The 23,105-nt window shown below is 56.8% G+C and overlaps 2 protein-coding genes across 2 annotated transcripts; both read left to right on the plus strand.

Moving 5' to 3' along the window:
- Positions 1–2,070: 2,070 nt before the first annotated feature.
- On the plus strand, positions 2,071–2,850 carry LRRC3C (leucine rich repeat containing 3C). The gene has a single exon (XM_016227034.2). The coding sequence runs from the start codon at positions 2,071–2,073 to the stop codon at positions 2,848–2,850; it is 780 nt and encodes a 259-aa protein (XP_016082520.2).
- Positions 2,851–17,312: 14,462 nt separating this feature from the next.
- On the plus strand, positions 17,313–23,105 carry GSDMA (gasdermin A). The gene is made up of 9 exons (XM_039913553.1): positions 17,313–17,533; positions 18,818–18,998; positions 19,254–19,419; positions 20,019–20,115; positions 20,519–20,566; positions 21,698–21,897; positions 22,063–22,174; positions 22,268–22,341; positions 22,639–23,105. Exons 1-9 carry the CDS (start codon positions 17,317–17,319, stop codon positions 22,882–22,884), a joined length of 1,341 nt encoding a protein of 446 aa, XP_039769487.1. The 5' UTR covers positions 17,313–17,316; the 3' UTR covers positions 22,885–23,105.

The raw sequence follows: 23,105 nt of genomic DNA on the forward strand, positions 1-23,105 counted from the left end.
GGGAGGGGAGGAAGGGAAGGGACCCGAATGGGCCTGGAGGGGACCCAGCTGATACTGTTCACGGTTCTGAAAACCGACACTTTTTTTCTCTTTAAATAGTATCTGTTACGCGTTTATTATATTCCAGGCACTGTACTAAGCACTGGGATTTATACAAGCTAATCAGGTTGGACCCGGTCCAGTCCCACCTGGGGCTCGTAGCCTTAAACCCCATTTTACAGATGAAGGAACTGAGACACAGAGAAGTTACGTGACCCACCCAAGATCAGGGAGCAGACAGGTGGAGGAGCCGGGATTGGAACCCAGGTCCTTCTGACTCACGGGTCCACGTTCTATCCACTAGGCCACGCTGCTTCAGGGAAAGGGTCATCTGGTCGATGTCCCTGATACCCAGCCCGACCTGAAGGATTTGTCATTCCCTATCCCCGTTCCCTCCTCCAAAGGCGACTCCCAGTTGGAATCTGGGTACAGTTGGTGGAGCAGAGAGAGAGAGAGAGAGAGACCCTCACCATCTTGTGTCCATGAGGCACCCCTTGTAGCCGCCATTCCCCTCCAAACTGGGCCCCATCCCCTCTCCCTGACCTCGAGCGCGAGAGGAAGCCCAAAGCCTTCCATAATTTGAGAATGTTGGGGCTGGGGGTCTTGTGAGAGTCTTGTGGTCTTGAGAAAGGAGAGAAGGGAGAAGCAGAGGAGAGGTAAAGGGGGCAGGAGGGAAGAGTGAACCTCTGGAAAAGAAAAATGGGACCCTAAGGTGAGAAGGGGCGGAGAGGAGAAGCCAACCTTTCTCATCACCATGTGCGGTGAGGCAATGTGCATTTGTTGTATGTTATGGTATCTGTTAAGAGCTTAGTATGTGCCAAGCACCGTTCTAAGCGCTAAAGTAGATACAAGTTAATCAGATTGGACAGAGTCCGTCTCACATGGGGCTCACAGTCTAAGTAGGAGGGAGAACAGATGTTCAATCCCTGTTTTACAGTTGAGGAAACTGAGGCATAGAGAAATTAAGTGCTTTGCCCTAGGTCACACAGCAAGCAAGTGGCAGAGCTAGGATTAGAACCCAGGTCTTCTGACTTCCAGTCCTCTGTCCTTGCCATTAGGCCATACTGTCAGTGTGGGAGAGATAGGGGATTGGGGCCAGACTAAGATCAGTAAAAAGAGGGCCTTGAAAGGAAAAGGTGGAGGAAATGAGGTGGGGTCTGGGTGGGAAGGATAGAACCACAAATCTCCTTTCCTGGGAGCAACTGTACCTCCATCTCATCTATCTCTCTGCCAACCCCTTGCCCAGGTCCCGCCTCTGGCCTGGAACTCCCTCCCCCTTCATATCCCACAGACGATCACATCTCCTCCACGGGGCCTTCCCCGACCAGGCCCGTATTTCCCCTACTCCCTCTCCCTTGTGTCGCCTTGCCCTTGGATTCGTTCCCTTTAATTCACCCCACCTTCAGCCCCGCAGCACTTGCGTACGTATCCATAATTTTAATGCCTGCCTCCCCCTCTAGATTGTAAGCTCGCTGGGGGCAGGGAACCAACTCTGTTATATTGTTCTCTCCCAAGAATTTAGTACCGTGTTCTGCACGCAGTAAGGGCTCAATAAATGCAATTGGACGAGTGAGTGATTGAGCCCAGGCTAGGCAGGGTTAATTGGAGCTGGTCTGGCTGCCAATGCAATCCGGCATCTCTGCCCCCGCCCCCCCCGCCAACCCACCCATCCAGGCACACCCTGTGTTGCCCGGGTTCTTGTTTCCTAGTGTTCAGTGCCACCTGCCAGCACCTGGAGACACCTCCACAGGTAGATATGGGCAAAGGTCGCACCCCGCGGGGAGAGGAGGGAGAGCGTGGAGCCGGGCCTACAGGAAGGGGTGGTCGGGGCAGGTGTGAGGGGTCTTCATAGCCGGGCAGAGCTGGGCAACCGGGGCCATCCTGGCCCCCAGGTCTACCCGGGACTCCCGGATCACAGTCTGGGAGCCAGGGAGGGGGTTAGAGGTGAGGAGGAGACCCAAGATGTGCCTCTCTCTAGGAATGTACCTTGGTCTCCTCTAGATCCCATCATCGAGCTGCTAACTTGTGGTCATGCTCCATGCTGCCAGACACCTCCTCCTCCTCCTCCTCCGCCTCTTGGCGTTGGGCACGGGGGGCTCCCCGACAAGTCCCACACCCACTTGGACCCCTGCCCGAGGCTGCTACCGGGCAGAGGAGGACGGCGAGCCAACTTTCCGCTGCAGCTACGCGGGCCTCGGTGCCATCCCCGAAGGCATCCCCAACGACACCCGCAAACTCTTCCTGGATGCCAATCAGCTGGGGGAGGTGCCCGCGGGGGCCTTTGAGCATCTGCCCGTGCTGTCTGAGCTGGACCTCTCCCACAACGCCATCGCCCGCCTCTCCGGTGCCGCGTTCCGGGGCCTGGAGGGCAGCCTGCGCCTCCTCGACCTCTCTGCCAACCTGCTGGCCGCGGTGCCCGCCGAGGCCTTCTCGGGGCTGCGGGCCGCCACCAACCTGTCCGCCAACCCCTGGCGCTGCGACTGTGCCCTGCAGCGGCTGCTCCGGGGGATGAAGCTGGCGGAGGGCACGGGAGCGGGCATCGTGTGCGCCACGGCCGACCGGCCTGAGCTCGTGGGGCGGCAGGTCCTGGGCCTGGAGGGCGAGGCCGGGCCTTGCGGGGCACGGCAGGGGAGGAGGGGCACGGATGCCGCCCTGCTGGTGACAGTGGGTGGGTGGTTGGCACTGGTGGGTGTCTCCCTGGCCCGCTACGTGCGGCGGAACCACGAGGAGGTCCGGTGGCCCCGCTGCCCCCCACCGCAGGCTGGCTCGGAGGAGTCGTCCACCCTCAGCACGGCTCTCACCGCACTTTGACCGCCCCCTTCCTGACCTAACGGGGGGTCTCACTCCCTCCGATCCACCCCTGGCTGCCCCTCTCCTGATCCACCTTCTCCAACTCCTCCAGTCCTTGATTCCCCTCACACACACACACACACCCAGAGCAGCTCCAGGGTCCTGGGGACAGACTTGGAGTTTGGGGGAGCACGGTGGAGCTCCTCCCCACCCCCCCACACCAACCTCTGCGGCAACATTGACCGCTTCTTGAACCATCTGCCGCCTGGGATGGGGAGCCGGGGGGATGTGGAGGGGCACTCCGACTTGTGCTAAGGTTGATTTGGGGGGGCAGAACGGTGATCGGCACCCCCATTCCTTCTGTAGGGCCCTGGCAGCCCCCACCACACGCAGACACCTGCCAGCTCCAGACATCGGATCCCCTCATCCGAGCCCCAGCTGGAAACCCAAACCAGTCTGTGAATTAGTGATGAGCCCGAGGTGGCTGACAGAAGGGAAGCCAGGAGAGGGGGAGTTAGGAAAGGGGAGGGAAGGGGAAGAGAAGTTATTGTCCCTCCATCCTCCCCCTCTTCCCAAAGCCACCGCATCTGAGCCCACCCAGGGTCTGGCTGTCTCATCGGGAGATGGGGGAATCCCTACCCTCCTGTGTCCCGGGGTGAGAGAGGGAAAAGCATGGGGCTTGGGACAGGGAGTTGTGCAAAAAGACAAGAGACTAGATCCCGGACAAGATGACCTTGGGAGAGCTTTCACTGCTTATTTCCCCAGCAGTTGATTATCTTGTTCAACCCCCTGGCTCCAGCCTGGTTTGTACTCTCGGCTCAACAGACCTCTTCTCTTCTCTTCTTATCTCTTCTCTCACCCTCTAGCCTCTCCAGGCCTGGGAGGGGGTGGAAGGGAGGGGAGCAGGAGGGAGGGGACCAGAGGGTACCCGGAAGATGTCTGCTCCACATCACCCCTTCCTGAGGTGAGGGGCCAAGCTGGGACTGGCCATGGGCCCCTCATAGACTCTCCCTCCCCACTGGATCACTGGTTTCCCTGAGGGAGCCGGGGAGACCAGCGTATGCAGATGTCAGGGGATGACTTTTTTATTTTTATGATATTTGTTAAATGCTTACTATGTGCCTGGCACTGTTCTAGGGTTTATCTAGGGTAGATAAAGCTAATCAAGTTGGATACTGTCCATGTGCCACTTTGGGCTCAGTCTTAATCCCATTTTACAGAGAAGGTAACTGAGGCCTAGAAAAGTTAAGTGACTTGCCCAAGGTCACAGCAGACAAGTGGTGTAGTCGGGATTAGAATCCAGGTCCTTCTAACTCCGAGGCTTGTGCTCCATCCACTAGACCCCACTGCCTTTCCACTGGTTCTCACTGGTCCTCCCTCCCGCTCCTCGTCCTCCTCCTCCTCTCCCAACCCCCCAAGGCCTGAAATGGTCAGAGAGACTCTTTCCTTCCCCAAGAGACCTCCTGATCCCAAAAAGGCAGTACAGAAGTGAAGAAGAAAGAAAGATGGTATTTATTAAACACTTTACTATGTGCGAGGCACTGTACTAAGCACTGGGGTTGATACAGCAAATCGAGTTGGATACAGTCCTTGTCACATGCAGGGCTCACAGTCCCTCCCCTCTCCCCACTCACCACTGGTCCCCTGGGGTTGGCACATCCCCCGGAGGCTTCAGTAAAAGGAGGGACTCCTAGGGGCTGGACCTCCCGGCCTCCACCTTGGTGCTCACCAGGGAACCTCAGAGTTTGAGCCCAGCCTCCCACCCTGCCAGAAATCATCAGCCTCCAGAGGTTGGCACCTTCCCTTTTCCACCCATGGGATTTTGAAGACACACCGTGGCCTTGTTGGAAGAGCCCGGGCCTGGGAATCAGGGGACCTGGGTCCTAATCCCCACTCTGCCACTGCCCGCTGGGGACCTTGGACCAGCCACTTCACCTTTCTGGGCCTCAGTATCCTCATCTGTGAAATGGGGATTCAGTTCCTCTTCTCCCTCCTACTTGTGCCCAATCTCGTAACTGTGTATCTCCCCCAGCACTTAAAACATTCATTCATTCAACCGTGTTTGAGCGATTACTGCATGCTGAGCACTGTACCAAGTGGTTGGGAGAGTACAATATAACAATAAATAGACATATTCCCTGCCCACAACCAGCTTGGCCAGTGCTGGGCATGTAACAAGTGCTTAGCAAATATCATATTTTTTTACTTAGATTGTGAGTCCCATATGGGACAAAGCCTGTGCCCAACATGATTATCTTGCATTCTATCCCAGAGCTGAGGACCATGCCTGGCACACTGGTAAGCTCTTCACAAATAACACAAATATTATTATTATTACTATTATTAATAGTAGTATTAAATAATGACATTTATTAAGCACTTACTATGTGTCAAGCACTTTTCTGAGCGCTGGGGTAGATAGAAGTTAATCAGGTTGGACACAGTTCCTGTACCATAACGTGGCTTAGTGGAAAGAGCCTGGGCTTGGGAGTCAGAGGTCTTAGGTTCCGATTCCGGCTCTACCACGTATCAGCTCTGTGACTTTGTGCAAGTCACTTAACTTCTCTGTGCCTCAGTTACCTCATCTGTAAAATGGGGATTAAGACTGTGAACCGTATGCGGGACAACCTGATTACCTTGTATCTACCCCAGCGCTTAGAACAGTGTTTGGCATATAGTAAGTGCTTAACAAAAACCATTACTGTTATTATTAGTATTACCACAGGAGACTCACAGTCTAAGGAGGAGGGAAAACGAGCATTGAATCCCCATTCTATAGATGAGAAAACTGAAGTACGGAGAAGTGAAGTGACTTGCCCAAAGTCACAAGCAGACATGTGGCAGACTCAGGGTTAGAACCCACATCCTCTCGTTCCCCAGCCCAAGCTCTTTTCTATTATTACCGTTATTATTATTATTATTATCTGTAAGGTATCTGGAGTGGTGGGAGGCCCTATTGGAAGGGGAAAGAAGGAGGAGGAGGGGCCTGAGAGATAGTTTGCAGGACTGGATTCCCACACCACAGTTCTGAGCTCTGTGTACCTCCCCCAACCCCTTGCTCTGCCAAGCCCAGCCTTGGGCTGTGAGGGCAGCCAGGGAGGGGACGAAAGGGGAGGCGAGAAGTGACCCCGGTCCCTGGCCACTGCAGCAAGCAAAGGGACCCATTGCACCTCTCACCTGGAAGCCAGCGGGGTTTGAGCCGTGGCCTTGCTGCCCAGCCTGGCCATCGCTGGCCCCAGAGGAGCCTCAGGGCCCCTCCCACCCCTCAGCCCTGGCTCCTCCCGGCCACCGGCCCCTGCATCCCTCCAAACCCCTGCCTTGCCCAGCCTCCAGACTCCTCTGACCACGATGCCCTCGAAGGAAAGCGAGGCCCCACAGGGAAGGTTAAGAGAGGTTCAAAAGGCAATGGCTAATGGTGTCGGGCCCTTCCGGGACCGGGGACACATTGGGGGGACACGTGGAGGGCCCGGGAGGTCCCAGGGATGCCACAGGGAACAACCACCAGGACAAGAACAAGAGATGGAGGACCTGGACTCCACCTGCACCCCAAACCTCTCCTTTCTTCCCTCACACCACCCCTGCCACGCCAGCCATGTCCCCTCCGTGAGCTCCTAATCTCCTTCAAACAGAAACTGTCCCACCCACCCCTCGCCTTCCCAAGTCTGCTCTGGGCCAAGTCTCCATGGCTTCTGGGAAGAGGGCAGATCCTGCCACCTCTCTGGGGAGACGCGGGGTCCCAGGACTGGGGTTGGGCCAGGGAGCAGCTGATGTTGGGGGCTAAAGGGGGTGAGGCAGTGGGCTCTCTTGATCCCCGCGCAAGCTCTGTCATGCCAGATCCAATCTCTCTCCCCTTCCAGAGGCCCCACCCTCACCTCCTTTGTACTGCTCTTCCCTGGAAGCCGACTTCCCTTCTGGGTAAGTCCTTTGGCCGTAAGCCAGGACCCTCCACCCCACCCCCATATCCCTTCTCCCTTCCTGGACTGGATGGTGGTCCCCATGGTGATCCCCATGGAGGGAAGCAAGAGCAGAAATCAAGCCAAGCCAGGGGGACAGCTTGGGGGAAACACGTGGATCCTCTCTTCATTTCAATGGTCCCCCTCTAGACTGCAAGCCTTCTGTGGACAGGGAACATGGCTTCCAATTCTGTTGTATCGTAGTCTCCCAAGCGCTTAGTATAGAGCTCTGCACACAGAAAATGTTCAATAAATATGACTGATGGATAAATGGATTAATTGGTCCAGTCGCACTCGGGGGCCCCGGCTTTGCTCTGCCCTGCTCTTCCCCTGGGTACAGAGGCCTCTGCCTCTGGCCTCCCTCTCTCTTGTCCCCACCTTCATAAAAATTATTATAGTTGTTATTATAATTGTAATTATTACTATGATTGTATTTGTTAAGCACTTACTATGTGCCAAACACTGTTGTAAGCCCCGGGTAGATACAAGTTCATCAGGTTGGACACAGTCCCTGTCCCACATAAGGCTAACAGTCTCAGTAGGAGGGAGTAGGATTGAATCCCCATTTTACAGACGAGGTAACCGAGGCCCAGAGAAGTGAAACGCTTTGCCCGAGGTCACACTGCAAATATGCGGCAGATCCGGGATTAGAACCCAGGTCCTGTGCTTCATCCACTAGGCCGTGCTGACCCCCTGTTGTGACCTTGGGTCCCTCTCATCATCCCCGGGCCAAGGGGAGCCACCGTGGGGTGTTGGCGGCAGCTAGAGCCCTCCCCCCGGCCCAGCCCACCCCATCCCAGGGAGTCAGTCAATCATATTTATTGAGCACTAACTATGTGCAGGGCACTGTACTAAGTGCTTGGGAGAGTACATTATACCAACATAACAGATACACTCCCTCCCCACAGTGAGTTACAATCCCCGGCAGGAAACCAGGCTCTACCTGGTTCTAGGGGTCCCCTAGCTGGGACAACCAGGTCCCCTGGCACCAGCCCCCCGCTAGCTTTGCCCTCCATCCTTGGGCCGGGCCACAATCACCTGGGCCCCTCCCTCTGATCCTCCTCTCCCCCAGGTTCCAGGCAGGACTGGACCTGCCAGAGTATTCCTGGGAAGAAGCCTTGAGAGGGAAGAGGAGGGGCCTGGTATTGGCAGGCCCCTGGCTGGGCTCCGAAGGCTCATTGCGGTGCAGCGTTGTCCCCAAGTGCCACCTTTTAGGTGTCTCTCCAGCCGGCGGACGATCCAGTGAGCAGTGAGCAGTCATCGTCTCCTACATCCCCTGCACCCCTTGCAGCAGCCCCGCGTCTCTCCACCCACCTGCCCACCTATCAATCCACCACCAGCATCCCCCTCACTGGTGAGCTGTTAAGGGGAAGAGGGCCTGGGCCGGGAGCACAGAAGGGTGAGGGGCTTTGCAGAGGGGGTCCAGCCCAATCCAGCTTGAGAGGTGGAAGCTGCTGACAGTGGCTGACTCTGCCTCTCCTGCTGGCCTGGTGTGCATGGGCAATCAGGGATGATGGGGGCGGGGGCAGGGACAATCCTTCAGCAAGGGTCTGGTGGCTGCGGCTGCTGCTCTCTGCTTGCTTGTTGCTGAATTAGGTGGAGAAGGAGAGAGATAGAGGTGGAAAGATGGGGTTCTGGGGAGCCTGGGAGTGGAGCCCAATCAGGAATTCCTAGCCTGGATTTCTCTGCCCTAACCCCCTCACTGGACCCCAAAACCCAGGCTTCCCTTGCCCTCTACTAAGCCCCCCTCCATGCCCAGCTAATCTCCCCCTTCTGATCCTCAACCCTCAGACTATAAACTCACTGTGGACAGGGAACATATCCACCAACTCATTTGGACTGTACTCTCCCAAGCACTTAGTACAATGCTCTGCCACAGTAAACTCTTAGTAAATAGCAATGATTGATTGACCGATAGATTGATCCCGGGGAGACGTCACGTCGGAGAAGGATTGGGGTAAAGGGAGATTGGGGGTCTGGGTCCCTGCGTCCTCCCCCTCCCACACTGCTCCCCGATATCACCAGTTGTCTCAGTCTGAAGGCTAGGATGGAGCCTTGGGGCAGCTGGATGGATGTGTTGGATGTGTGGAGGTGGAGACTCTGTCCTCCCTTCCCCAACTCCAGAAGGGCCCTGGGCCCAGCTCTGTCCCTCCGCACCCTGAAATGAGGCTCAGAGGCTTTGGGGCAAAACAGATTCTTGCCCCCACTCTGGACGGGACTCCCGAAAGTCAGGGTGGAGAGACAAAGAGTCTGAGCCCCGAATCTCCATCATCTCATCTCTCTCTCCGCCCACTGCAGACATTCCTTTCATCCCGGACAAGAAGCAGAAAACTTTCCCTTCAGAAAGTGAGTGTGTAGGTTTCTTCTCCCTGCCTTCCTTCTTTCCCCCCTCCCCGATCCTTTTGCTTCAACCTTTCTCCCTGGTCCTTCAGCCTCCTCCAGTCCCAACAATACACCCCCGCCCAAATTCTCAGTGATGCCTGTCTCAGCTCCCCAAGGCACAGCCCTCTAGGCTAAACCACCCTAGGGTCCCAGTTCTCCTCAATCTCCGGCCCTGATTCCCCAATCCCCAGTCTGCCATCTAGCCGAAAGGGCAGCGGGAGAAGGAAGAAGAAGAGGAGGAGGGGGAGAGGAGGAGGAGGAGAAGGAAGGAGGAGGAGGAAGAGAAGGAAGAGTGAAGAAAAAAGGAGGGGGGACTGAAGAAGAAAGGGGAAGAGGAGAAAGAAAAAAGGGAGAAGTGAAGAAGAAAGGGGGAGGAAAGAGGAAGAGGTCAGTCCGTATTTACTGAGCACTTACGGTGTGCAGAGTATTGCACTAACTGCTTGGGAGAGTACAGTATAACAATATAACAGGCACATTCCCTGCCCATAACGAGTTTACCGTCCAGAGGTGGAGCAGAGGAGGGAAAGGAGGAGGAGGAGAAAGAGGAGTCGGGGAGAAAGAGGAGAAAATATAGAGAGGAGGAAGAGTAATGCACTCTACTTTGCACTTGGGAAATGGAAACTAAGCAAAAGACACATTCCTTGCCCACAAGAAGCTTACGTTCTAAAGGGAGAGGGAAACATAAAGGTATTTACAACTGGAGGAGCACCCACTCAGCTAAGAACCAAAGTCATCTGGACAGGAATCCAAGAGAAGATCAGGAGAGACCCAATCCCTAACCCAGCCAGCCTGTCCCTCACCGATGCTGTCCGGGGCCTGGGGATTGTCTCTCATGGATCTGGGTTCTCCCTTCAGGCATGGAGTTTTCCAATAGATCCTGCATCATCAGTAAGGAACTGAATCGTGTCCCCCGACCCAAGCCTCCCCGGTGCAGCGACCAGCTCTCCTGCTCTCCACCGAATCACACTCAGGCAGAGGGAGGAGTGAAGGCCGGGGTGGGGGGGTGGAGGGGTGGGTCCGAGGGCCTCACAGGGTCCCTGAATAATGGAGGGGCTCGGGGAGGGCCTCCTTGAGGGGTAGCTGGACTAGGGGCTCAGGTCCCAATCAATCAAAGGACTCAGGCTCCCCCTGCTCTTTGACCCACAGCAATAGGATCCAAATCTCTGGAGGAGGAGGAGGAGGAGGAAAGGGACTTTAGGGTCCTACAAGCAGAGGTAGAAATGGAGATGTACGCGCTGAAGGCTCTGACCCTGGGGCAGCGGGAAGGCTTGCTGACCACACTCCTGGGCATCATGGGACAAGCCAAGGCGCTGCAGACCCTGGAGGACACGGTGAGCCTGGGGGAGGAGCAGGGAGGAGAATAATAATGTTGGTATTTGTTAAGCGCTTACTATGTGCAGAGCACTGTTCTAAGCGCTGGGGTAGATACAGGGTAATCAGGTTGTCCCATGTGAGGCTCACAGTTATTCCCCATTTTACAGATGAGGTAACTGAGGCATAGAGAAGTTAAGTGACTTGCCCACAGTCACAGAGCTGACAAGTGGCAGAGCCAGGAGTCGAACCCATGACCTCTGACTCCGAAGCCCAGGCTCTTTCCACTGAGCCACGAGAAGGGGGAAGGGGGCGTCCAGAGGGGCAGGAGGAGGGTGGGATGCCAGGAGCAGGGAGCTGGTCACCGGGGAAATGGAGAGGGGGCTCCCGAAGGCTGTAATTCAGGGCTCTGTCCAATGTAGGCCCCTTCTCCGTGGAGACCACACCATCATTAGAGAAGCATCATTGTGTAGTGGTTAGAGCATGGGCCTGGAAGTCAGAAGGTCAAGGGTCCTAATTCCAGCTTCACCACTAGTCTGCTGGGTGACCTTGGACAAGTCACTTCACTTCTCTGGGCCTCAGTTATCTCATCTGTAGAATGGGGATTGAGCCTGTGAGTCCCACGTGGGACAGGGACTGTGTCCAACCCGATTTGCTTGTATCCACCCTCCTGCTTAGTACAGTGCCTGGCACGTAGGGCTTAACAAATACTATTATTATTATAATTCTCATCATCACAGTCATCAGTCATCATCGCCATGATGGTCAGGCCGTCCTCAGGCCACAGTTCCTCCCCAGCATCGACAGTCTTGTCCCCCACTGGCCCGTCCTGTGCCCTGCACTCTTCCCCGAGGGTGATCGGTGCCCTCCCTCTCTCTCCATAGGTGGAGCAGGCCCTGGACATGGAGGAACCCGTGCAGCTAGCGCAGCCCGGCAGCGCCATCCTGCCCATACTGAAGGAGGACTCGGGGAGACTGAACCCCACGCTCTCGGGCACCGTCCTCTACCTGCTGGGGGCCCTGCGCGGTGAGGAGGGTTGAGGCCGGCCCGGAGAGGGGAGCTCCCCATCCCGCCCCCCGACCCCAGCTGACCGCCGATGCCCCGAGCCCCTGCCTCCCTGACTCCACTGACCACTCCCTCCCCCAGAGCTGAGTGAGGAGCAGCAGCAGCTGTTGGCCATGTCGGTGGAGAAGGAGATCCTGCCCCAGCAGATGAGACTGGTGAGATTGGGGAACTGGGACCCCGGGGGAGCTCCCAGGAATGTCTCCGTCCCCTCTTATTGGGCAGGCAGCCCTCCCCACCCCCATCCAGCCTCCCTCTCCGAGTTCCCTCCTCTCCCCGTGCCTCGTGCATCTTCACCGAGGCCGCGGCTTCCTGCCGTCCCGCAGCTGGAGACCATCCTGGAGCAGCACTTCCTGCGGGAGGAGTCGGGCCCGGGGCAGCTGCACTCGGCACTGCTGTCAGGCCTCCGGGGCGAGGAATGGGCGGTCACCCAGGCCCTCCTGAGCCTGAGCGGGCTAGACCTAGATGAGAATGAGCTCCTGTTCACCTTTGACCCCGAAGCCTTGCCCCAGCTCTCCGCTCTCTATGCTGCCCTCTCGATCTTCCACCTGCTGGCCAAGACATGTTCCTTCTCCAGCTCGGGCCTCCCCACCCAACCGGGGATTCTGGCTTCCCTCCTCCCCCAGGGTCCGGACTGGGGGCAAGGGGCGGTGGCCTGCTCTCCGAGGTAGACCGGGCAGTCGGGGGTGGGCCAGACAGCCGGGAGGTGACAGCCGGGAGGTCCCTCAGCTTCTCCCAGGTGAGCCACGAGGAGGCCCGGGGGTCGGTCCAGGCCCAGGCCAGGCTCCTGGGCACCGGGGGGCTGGTCCCGGGAAGGCTGGTCCCTCCAGCAGACCTGCAAACCCAGGAGGAAAACTTGATGGATTTTGTCAAGTTAGGTCTCGAGGCCCAAGGGAAAGGCCTTGGACCCCCCGAGCCTGCTGAGTGGGGGGCCGCAGGGGCTGCGGGGGCTGTGGAGGCTGCAAGGGCTGCAGGGGCTGGGGCCTGTCGATGTGAGGGCCGAGGACATCTTCTCTGAATTCGACCAGAAATCCCAGGGGGTCTTCCGGGAGGAGAGGCAGTTTCTAGCAGGGGGTGTGCTGGGTCCCAAAGCTGGTTTGGGAATGTGGGAGGGGCCCCCGAAGTTTTTCTAAGGCCTTATCGGGGGGCTCCCCCCCTGGACCCACTCTGGCCGTTTGGGAGGGTGTTCGGTGCTGGGGGGAGTGAGGCAGATCCTGATCGAAGAAACGGAGGCTGGGGACTGCTTCAGTTGGAGGGGCCCCTTGGGACAGCACCAAGACCCTCTTCAACTCTCAAGGGGGGAACCAGAGCCGAAGTAACCCTTCCCCCTACCGCTTCCTGCCCCCGACCCAAAGCCCCTCCCGCCTCCTGCCTTTCTCTCGCGTCCCCTTGCTGGCCCTCACCCTCAACCCTGGCCACTCCCCAAATTTCTTTTCCTCTTCCCTCTTCTCTTGCAGGGAGAGCAATAATAAAAGGGTGGAAATGAGAAGTGTGGTTTGTCTGTGTCTCTGTCCTGGGGTCTCCAGGGACAGGGCTCGAGTCACACCTCTCAATCACTGGTATTCACTGAGGGCTCACTATGTGCACAGCGCTTTACTAAGCGCTTGGGAGAGTACAGTGCAACAGGACTGGCAGACATGATCCCTGTCCTCGAGGAGCTTACATCTAAAGGGAGACAGATATTAAAATAAACCACAGATGGGGGGGAAAGGCAGCATATGAGGGCATTGTACATAAAATGGAGTATCAAAGTGTTCAGGGGCTACGGACCCACGTGCATAGGGGATGCAGAAGGGAGGGCAAAAAGGATGGAGAGATGAGAGATTAGTCAGTGAAGTCTTCTTGGAGGAGCAGCAAGTCATTTAAATTCTCTGTGCCTCAGTTACCTCATCTGTACAGTGAGGATTAAGACTGTGAGCCCCTCGGGGGACGTGGACTGTGTCCAACCTGATGATCTTGTATCTACCCCAGTGCTCAGTGCAGTGTCTGGCAGAGTAAGCGCCTAAAAAACACCATTAAAAAAAGAGAGGGACGTGATCTTGGTAAGGCTTTGAAGATAGGGAGAGTGGTGGTTTGTTGGATGTGAAGAGGGCACATGCCGGGCTCGGAGCAGGAACGCTGAGTTTTTTGGGGGTCGGCGGGCAGCCCTGAGCTTAGGGGTTCCCCACTGACCCCTCGACCCCTTGCCCTGCCCCGGCCCGGTTCTCAATCTCTAGACTGTATGGTGGTTGTGGGCAGGGAATGTGTCTACCAACTCTCTTCATTCATTCATTCAATCGTATTTATTGAGCACTGTGTGCAGTGCACTGTACTAAGCGCTTGGGAAAGTACGATTCAGCAACAAAGAGTGACAATCCCTGCCCACAACAAGCTCACCGTCTGGAGCTGGGGAGGGCGGGGGGAGACAGACATCAATGCAAATAAACAGACATCAATATAAATAAATTAAATTAAAATGACATAATAATAATGATAATGGTATGCATTAAGCACTTAGTATGGTGCCAAGCACTGTTCTAAGCGCTGGGATAGATACAAGGTAATGAGGTTGTCCCACGTGGGTCTCCCAGTCTTCATCCCCATTTTACAGATAAGGTAACTGAGGCCCAGAGAAGTGAAGCGACTTGCCCAAAGTCACACAGCTGATAAGTGGTGGCATCGGGATTAGAACCCACGACTTCTGATTTCCAAGCCCGGGCTCTTTCCGAAGTGCTGTGGCGCGGGGAGAGCAAAGGGAGCAAGTCAGGGCGACGCAGGAGGGAGTGGGAGATGAGGAAAAGTGGAGCTTAGTCTGCCCTATTGCTATAAAGAGCACGGGCTTAGGAGTCATTCATTCAATAGTATTTATTGAGCGCTTACTATGTGCAGAGCACTGTACTAAGCGCTTGGGATGAACAAGTCGGCAACAGATAGAGACAGTCCCTGCCGTTTGACGGGTTTACAGAGTCAGAGGTCATGGGTTCGAATCCAGGCTCTGCCACCTGTCAGCTGTGTGACTTTGGGCAAGTCACTTAACTTCTCGGTGCCTCAGTTCCCTCATCTGTAAAATGGGGATTAAGACTGTGAGCCCCTCGTGGGACAACCTGATTCCCCTGTGTCTACCCCAGCGCTTAGAACAGTGCTCGGCACATAGTAAGCGCTTAACAAATACCAACATTATTATTATTATTATAGTACTCGAAGCGCTCAATAAATAGGATTGATCGATTGACTGGTTGATTCCCAGCATCACAGCGGCAGAGCCGGGAGTGTCCAGCAGAGGGGGACAGCGGGCCGGGTAATAATGATAAGCGCTTACTATGTGCCAAGCACTGTTCTTAGCGCTGGGGCAAATAGAAGGTCATCGGGTTGGCCCACGTGGGGCTCACAGTCTCAATCGCCGTTTTACAGAGGAGAGAACTGAGCCCCAGAGAAGTTAAATGGACGTGCCCGAGCCGGAATTAGAACCCACAACCTCTGACTCCCAAGCCCGGTCTCTTGCCGCTAGCCAACGCTGCTTCCTCTTGCGCGGAGCAGGAGGAGAGGGGAGGGAACGGAGAGAAGATCTGAGAACCCTGGGCTCTGCCTACACTTCTCTCTTCTTCCAGGCCTCTGTGCTCCCTTCCCAAACCCCTGGAGCAGGGGATGGGAATTCTAACCCCGGGACAAAGCAGGGACTGGACCCCCCTGGACCCCACCGCCACCCCCGGCTAGAGTCCCACTTGGGGTGTCAGCCAGACCCAATCAAAAGAAGCAGCGTGACTTAATAATAATAATAATAATGTTGGTATTTGTTAAACGCTTACTATGTGCAGAGCACTGTTCTAACTAAGCGCGGGGATAGATACAGGGTCAGCAGGTTGTCCCACGTCAGGCTCACAGTCTTAATCCCCATTTTACAGATGAGGGAACTGAGGCACCGAGAAGTGAAGTGACTTGCCCAAGGTCATACAGCAGACAAGCGGCGGAGCCAGGGTTAGAACCCACGACCTCAGACTCCCAAACCCAGCCTCTTTTCACCGAGCCACCTTGCTTCAGGATAGGACTTAGTGGATAGGGCAGGGGCCTGGAGGCCAAAAGGACCTGGGTTCTAATTCTGGCTCCACCACAGGTCTGCTGTGTGATCTTGCGCAAGCCACTTCACTTCTCTGGGCCTCAGCTCCCTCATCTGTAAAATGGGGGTTGAGACCATGAGCCCCACATGGGACAGAAACTGTGTCTAACACATTTGTCTCTATCTGTTGCCGAATTGTACATTCCAAGAGCTTAGTACAGAGCTCCACAGGTAGTAAGCACTCAGTAAATACTATTGAACGAATGAATTAATTAATTTTGTTTTTATCCACCCCAGATCTTAGCACAGTCCTTGGCACATAGTAAGCGCCTAACAAATCCCAGCATCATCAGCAGGTCCTCATCTGTAAATGGAGATTAACATTGTGAGCCCCGGGTGGGACAGGGACTATGGCTTAACTCTATTTATTGCCACTGTTCTTGTCTGCCTGTCTTCCCCGATTAGACTGTAAGCCCGTCAAAGGGCAGGGACTGTCTCTATCTGTTACCGATTTGTACTTTCCAAGCGCTTACTACAGTGCTCTGCACATAGTAAGCGCTCAATAAATACTACTGAATGAATGTCCAACCCGATTAGCTTGTATCTACCCCAGCGCTTAGTCAGTGCCTGGTACATAGTAAGCGCTTAACAAATGTCATTATTATTGTTATCAAATACCATTAATTTTTAAAAAACCCTTCTTCCCGCCAGAATTTGTTGAGGAGGCCAATTTTCTAGCTCTCGAAGCACTATTTCATGTCTCTGGGACCCCATCCCTGCCGCCTCCCCCCTTCCCCAAGAGGAGGAAACCAAGTGTAGCCGGTGACCACCCACTCTGGGCCAGCCTCGAACCTCCTCCCTGCCGCCCCCTCTGCCCCGCAGCGGGCCAGGCTCCGGCAAACAGGTCCATGCTGTTCTCCCAGAAGAAGGGCCCCCGCCGAGGGCGAGGAGGAGGGGTGAGCCAACCCCGACAGGGGCGGGCCTCTGCCCGGGACCGCCCCTCATGGGGCATAAAGCTGGGCAGGCGACACCTGGACAGCATCTCTCCCGGGACCCCACCTTGCCACCCGTCTCAAAACCTGGCTATCCGAGCCCAACGCCACCTCCTGCTCAATTTGCCTGTAAGTGGCAGGGGAGGGGAGGCCTTGGGAGGGCTGGAGTGGCTTTATGGGGGGACAGTGGGTTGGCTTTGACCCTTCTCTCCCCGCAGGGATCAGGGCTGCAGTTCTGTCGGACTGGGGGAAGAGGGAGGCCCCCCCAACCTGAATGTCTCAACCCACAGGTCCGAGACCCAGCCCCTGGCCAGAACTAGCCCTCCTCCCTCGGGTTCTGGGAATTACTGGGCTTCTAGGGGAGGGCCCGGACCCTCGGGAGACCCCTGGATCAGATGGGACGAGGCTCTAAGGGAGTCATCCCCGCTCTGCCTGGCAGGAGGGAGGGTTGGATGGGCGACCCTCACTGGGGGTAAAAAGTGAGGTGGCTTCCCAGTGTGGCCTGAGCACTCTGGAGTCAGCTAGACCGAGGGTTAGGGAAGGGCAAACATTCCCCCAGTGGGAAGAGGGGAGAGACCCCCGGCCTTCTGGGACCCCACTCCTGCCCATCACCGTGCTCAGCTTCTGTTGACACCCCCTCATCGTGCCTGAGGGCGGTGACCCCTGAGTGGGTGGAGATGGGGCTGCTCTACCGGTGCCTCCCCCCTCCCACCGACTGCTCCCCAACCCCCCTCGCCCCCGCAGCCCCAGGACAATGACTGCCATGTTTGAGAATGTGACGAGGGCACTGGCGCGCCAGCTGAACCCCCAGGGCGACCTGACCCCGCTCGACAGCCTCATCGACTTCAAGCGCTTCCGCCCTCTCTGCCTGGTTTTGCGGAAGCGCAAGGGGACGCTTTTCTGGGGGGCCCGCTACCTACCCACCGACTATGCCCTCCTGGATCTGCTGGAACCGGGTGCTGCGCCCACAGGTCAGTGTGCTTCTGGGGAGCCCTCGGGCCCCGGGATGGCAGGGAGGGCAAGAAGAGTCAGTTGTCATTCGTATTTATTGAGTGCTTACTATGTGCAGAGCGCTGACAATAAACAGACACGTTCAAGAAGTCTGGGGTCACCTTCTCCAGGACCAGGAGGATGGTGAGGTCAAATGGCAGGGGGCGACCCAGAGAGGGTGAGATGGCACTGGAAAGCCTGGGAAGAGAAGCAGCATGGTCTTGAGAAGTAGTGTGGCCTAGTGGAAAGAGCCCGGAGCCTGGGAGTCAGAAGACCTGGGTTCTAATCCTGGCTCTGCCACTTGTCTACTGCGTGACTTTGGGCAAGTCACTTAACTTCTCTGTGCCTCAGTTACCTCATCTGTAAAATGGAGATTAAGGATGTGAGCCCTATGTGGGACAGGGACTGTGTCCAACCTAATTATCTTGTATCTTCCCTAGCATTTAGTACAGTCCCTGGAACATAGTAAGTGCTTGGCAAGTATCGTTAAAAAAAAAGGAGGAAAGTAAGTTAGAAATGGGAAGCAGCATGGCCTAGGGGAAAGAGAACAGGGCTGGGAGTCAGAGGACCTGGGTTCTAATCTCGGCTCTACCACTTGTCTGCTGTGTGACCTTGGGCAAGTCACTTAACCCCACCTGTAAAATGGGGATTAAGCCTATAAGTACCATGTAAGACCTGCTTGAATCTACTCCAGTGTTTAGTACAGTGCCTGGTACGTAGTAAGTGCTTAACAAATGCCATTTAGAAAAAAAGTCTAGAAGGATTTCTTGCTCAAGATGACAGTAGGGCAAGGCTGGGGATTCCTGTCCTTCTGTGACATATGAGGAGAGGGGATGTGGATAATAATAATAAAGTATTTGTTAAGAGCTTACTATGTGCCAAACATTGTTCTAAGCACTGGGGTAGATACAAGATAATCAGGTTGTCCCACGTGGGGCTCACCGTCTTAATCCCCATTTTACAGATGAGGTAACAGAGGCACAGAGAAGTTAAGTGACTTGCCCAAAGTCACACAGCTGACAAGTTGTGGAGCCGGGATTAGAACCCATGACCTCTGACTCCCAAGCCCGGACAGGGGGTGGGATGAGCTAGCCAACTGTGGGCTCTGATTCTCTGCAGAGGGATCACTCGGCCCTGACCCCTCTCCCCTCCTGGAAACAGATGGGGTTCTAAGACTAAATGGGGGTGGAGCCGTCTCATCCCAAACCAGGTTTGGGGTTAGGGGGTGCCCCCTGGTCTGTTCCATGGGTTCCTCTCTCCCTTAGAGTCGACGGACAACCCGCATTTTCGCTTCAAGAAGCTGCTGGACCTGCGGCTGGAGGGCAAGGTGGACGTGCCCAACACGGTCAAGGTCACTGGGGGAGCTGGGCTGACCCAGAGCAGCCACCTAGAGGTGCAGACCCTCAGCGTGGCTCCCAAGGCCCTGGACACTCTGCGAGATGAGCGGTGAGGCCGAGGGGCTGCCGTGCCCCCACGGGAGAGAGCTGGGAGTGGCTGGGCCCCTCCTGGCCCTGAGAGAACGCCATCCTGCACCCTGGGCTCCCTCCCCCAGGGCTGACCGGGGTTCGCACTCTGGGCTCCCTCCCCCGGGGCCATCTGGCCTCTGAACTCTGGGCTCCCTCCCCCGGTGCCAAATGGCCCACCCCCTCCTGCACCCTGGGCTCCCTCCCGCAGAGCTGACCAGGGTCCCACCCCCTCCAGGAAGCTGCTCCCAGAACACCCGTTCCTGCAGGAACTGCGTCCGCGGGGCGAGAACCTCTACGTGGTGATGGAGACGGTGGAGACGGTCAAGGAGGTGACCCTGGAGAGAGCCGGACAGGCCCAGGGGGGCTTCTCCATCCCACTCTTAGCTCCTCTAGGGCTGCAGGTGGGGATCCTTCCTCAAGTCCATTCCTGGATCCCCCAACGCTGGGCCGGGCCCCGGCTTTGGCTCCCAGCCCCAGTCCCCAAGGCCGGCCTCCCTCTCCGTTGCCCAGCCCCACACTCCACCTTCTGTCCCTCCTCATCATGTTTCTCAGCACAGAACTCTGAAAAAGCCAGGTCCTGGCAGCTCACTGTTGGGTCCAACTGGCTCCAGCCTGCGGACTAGAGTGCGATGGTCATTATGGCCGGGGCCCTGGGCCCCGCCGATCCAGAAGGGATCCTTCTGAGCTGGAAGCGGCCAGAAGTCACTTGCAGGCGGCACTTGGGTGGGCCTCCCCTAGGGGTGGGCCTACAACTCCCATCAGGCGAAGGGGACAACTGCACGTTTGTGACCGCATCCCCCTATCCTGTAAGCCCTGGGCTCCCTTCCTGTCCAACCTGACTTTGAGAATTGAGACCGGGCTGAGCCACTTGCCTCTCTTAAGGTCTGGCCCTCCTTGCCAGAACCACCCCCACCCCCCAACATCTTTCCCCGCATCAGAAGCCCTCCCCCTGACTCTCTCCGAGGATCTCCCAAGTTTCATTTCTCGGACCTTCTCTCAGGGGTCCCTAAACCACCAGGAAGCTGTGACCATCCCCCAGGACTGTGTCCTGGCCTTCCGGGTCCGGCAACTGGTCACCAAGGGGAATGGAGAGTGGGGTAAGTGGAGGCTGGGGCCCGTGGGGGCAGATGCAATCTCCAGGGAACTGGGGAGGGGCTGGGCATGAATGAAAGCGAGGAAAAGCTGAGCCAGATGGGTGGATCCCAACCTGGAGGGTCTGGAATAATAATAATGATAATAATTATGGTATTTGTTAAGTGCTTACTATGTGCCAGGCACTGTATTAAGCTCTAAAAGTGGGGAGAGGCTCAAAGTAGAGGGAGACCAAACTACTGGACTGCTGACCTGAGCCCTGTGGGCTGCCCAGTGGCCTGAGACCTGCTTGGAGGATTTTCTCCGTTGCTCACCAGCTCCAGGCCCGCGGGGTCTGAAGGGTGAGGGCAGTATGGATGGGCAGTTAAATCTTTCTCTCCATCTTTCTCATCCCCTCCTCTCCTCTAGACATTCCTCACGTCTGCGATGAGAAGCTGAAAACTTTCCCACCTGAAGGTGAGACGGAGCATCCTCTCCCATGCCTGGCCCCCCACCCCGACCCCTTCCCCACATCTCTCCCTCAGCACCCTCTCCTTCCCGGCCCAGTGACCCCCACGGGCCATCCAGGAGAGGGGCTTAGCAGCACTGGGCTCTGATTCTCCATTCTCTTGGCTTTCAGACAAAACCGAAGAGGAGAAATTTACCTGTGAGTCTGTGGAGGGAGGTGGGGGCACCTCCCTGCCTCACTTCTCTTGACCCTAAGGCTTCCTAATCCCAAACCCACCAATTTCCAGGGAGGGTTGGGGAGCTGGGGAGCAGGAAGTGGAGTGTCAGAGCTTTGGGGAGGAAGAGCTGGGGAAAAAGAAACGATCTTGAGGGGACTCATGAGGAAGCCGGGGATGGGGTAGGGGTTCAGTGGTTTTGGGTCCGGGGTGAGTGAGACTTTATCCTGCTCAGGTTGCCATCCCCAAAGGCAGCACCCCCCCATCTTCCTTTCTCTCCCTTCTCTTTATGGAAAGAGATGTCCATAAAGGCTTGGAGGGGTGAGGTTGATGCAGAAGAGCTGAAATGATAGTGGTGGCATTGAATAGGGTGGGAAGATGAGAGATTGTCTTGGTTTCCCCTGCAACCTGGGGGAAGGGAGGGGAGAGGATGGGGATAGGGGTCTCAAGCTGGCTTTCCGCATTGGTCTCTCCATTTCTCTCTCTCCCTTTTCCATTGGCAGTGATCCAGGGGGCAAACTGTAAGGAAATCTGTGAGTTCCTAACCCTCCTACCCGCTCCAGCTCAGGGAGGGGCGGTGGGGGACGGGGGGCGGGGAGCGGGGGAGTTGGTCAAAAACAGGTGTGGTTAGGGCTAAACCCAGGGTGAGGAAGGGTTCAGGATCAGAAAAGGGCTCAAGATCAAGGTTTGGAATCAGAATCGGGAGAAGCTGGTTAGCTCCAAAATCGGAAAGGGCTAGTTCCTCAGCTGTTTTAAGTTTGACGTTGGGGGCAGGGCCCACACTGGGTTCAAGGTTGAGTGGGAAACACTCTGAGACAGATCTCCTGACCCAGGGTCTGGTGTGGAGAGTGGAGGGACTCCCCTCTTGGGAGGCTGTACATTCTCCAGAGCCATGGGGTTTGAGGTTGGGTTTGGGGCCTTGCAGGGGAGGGGGAGGCCTCCTGCATCTCTCTTCCAACTGCCCCACCAGCTGAGGTCCCTGAGGACTTCGGAGCCCTGCAGGAGGAGGTGGAAAGTGAGGCCCGTCAGCTGGCCCAGCTGACCCCGGAGGCCCGGGCCACCCTGCTCCGCTCCCTCCGTGCCCTCCTGGGCAAGAACCACCAGCTGCGACTGCTAGAGGGCTCGGTGAGGCCGGACGGGGGTCGGGAGAAGGCCGGGGAGAGTCTGGGGGGAGCTGGGCCGGGGTGGCCACTGAGGGAGAGGGGGCCACTGGACACTGCCGGAAGGGGGAATCAAGGTGCAAGAGCTGAGGCCAAGGACCAGCCTGCTCTCCCCGTCCTACCTCCTCAGCTGGAGGGGGCTCTGCATAAGGGTACACCCGGGGCCCTCGAAGACCTGGGCAACGTGACTCTGAGCCCTCAGGCCATGGGCTCCATCCTCTACTTCCTGGGAGCCCTGACGGGTAAGGAGAGAATTAGGAATTAGAGGGAGATGGGGTTTACTGGGCTTTCAGTAGCCACCAGTCACACTCCCGTCCCCCCATCCCCATCCCTAGAACTGAGTGAGGCCCAACAGAAGCTGCTGGCTCAGTCCATGGAGAAAAAGATCCTGCTGACTCAGCTGAAACTGGTGAGAAAGAGGGATCCCTCCTGAGGGCCTGCTAGAAACCTGACCCCAAGGAGGTGAGGTCGAGGGATGCTGGGGATCCAGGAGCCTTTGCTGCTTGTTTTCTTGCTCGGGCTCTCTCTTCTTGCCTGTCTCTGCCACAAGGCTACCAGAGGCCCTGGTAGGAGGGAGAGGGAGGGAAGAAGGAAGGGAGAAGGAGGGAGGGATGAAGGGAGCGGGAGGGAGGAAGAGAGAGCGGGGGGGTTGTACAGTCTCCTGGGCCTCAGGGTATCACTGTTCCCTCCTGCTTCGGGGTCCTAGGTGGAGAGAGCCATGGAGGAGAACTTCCAGCAGAGCCAGGGTGGGGACTTCCCCCTCCCGCCCCAGCTGCTCTCCTCACTTGGGGACGAGGACCTGACCTTGACGGAAGCCCTGGTGGGCCTCAGTGGTCTGGAACTGCACAGGGCCGGGCCCCGCTACACCTGGGAGCCCGCCACCCTGCCCCGGCTGTGCGCGCTCTACGCCGGCCTCTCCGCTCTTCATCTGCTGGCTGCCCCGGCCTCCTGAATGGCCCCCGCCCACCTCTGCCCCTTCCAGGGCCTGCTTCCTCCTCCGGACCCCCGCCCTTCCACTTCACCTGTTCTCCACCTGCTGGCTCCAGGAGGGCCCCTGGAGAACCAGGGAGTTTGGGCTGGATGGAGAGAAAATGGCACCAGCCCTGGAGGTGGGCATCTGGGCAGATATCCTCTGGTGGGGTAGGGGTTGGGGGGAAAGGGGGTCTCTTTAGC

This window comes from Ornithorhynchus anatinus, chromosome 11 (assembly GCF_004115215.2).
Source record: "Ornithorhynchus anatinus isolate Pmale09 chromosome 11, mOrnAna1.pri.v4, whole genome shotgun sequence".
NCBI classification, from domain to species: Eukaryota; Metazoa; Chordata; class Mammalia; order Monotremata; family Ornithorhynchidae; genus Ornithorhynchus; species Ornithorhynchus anatinus.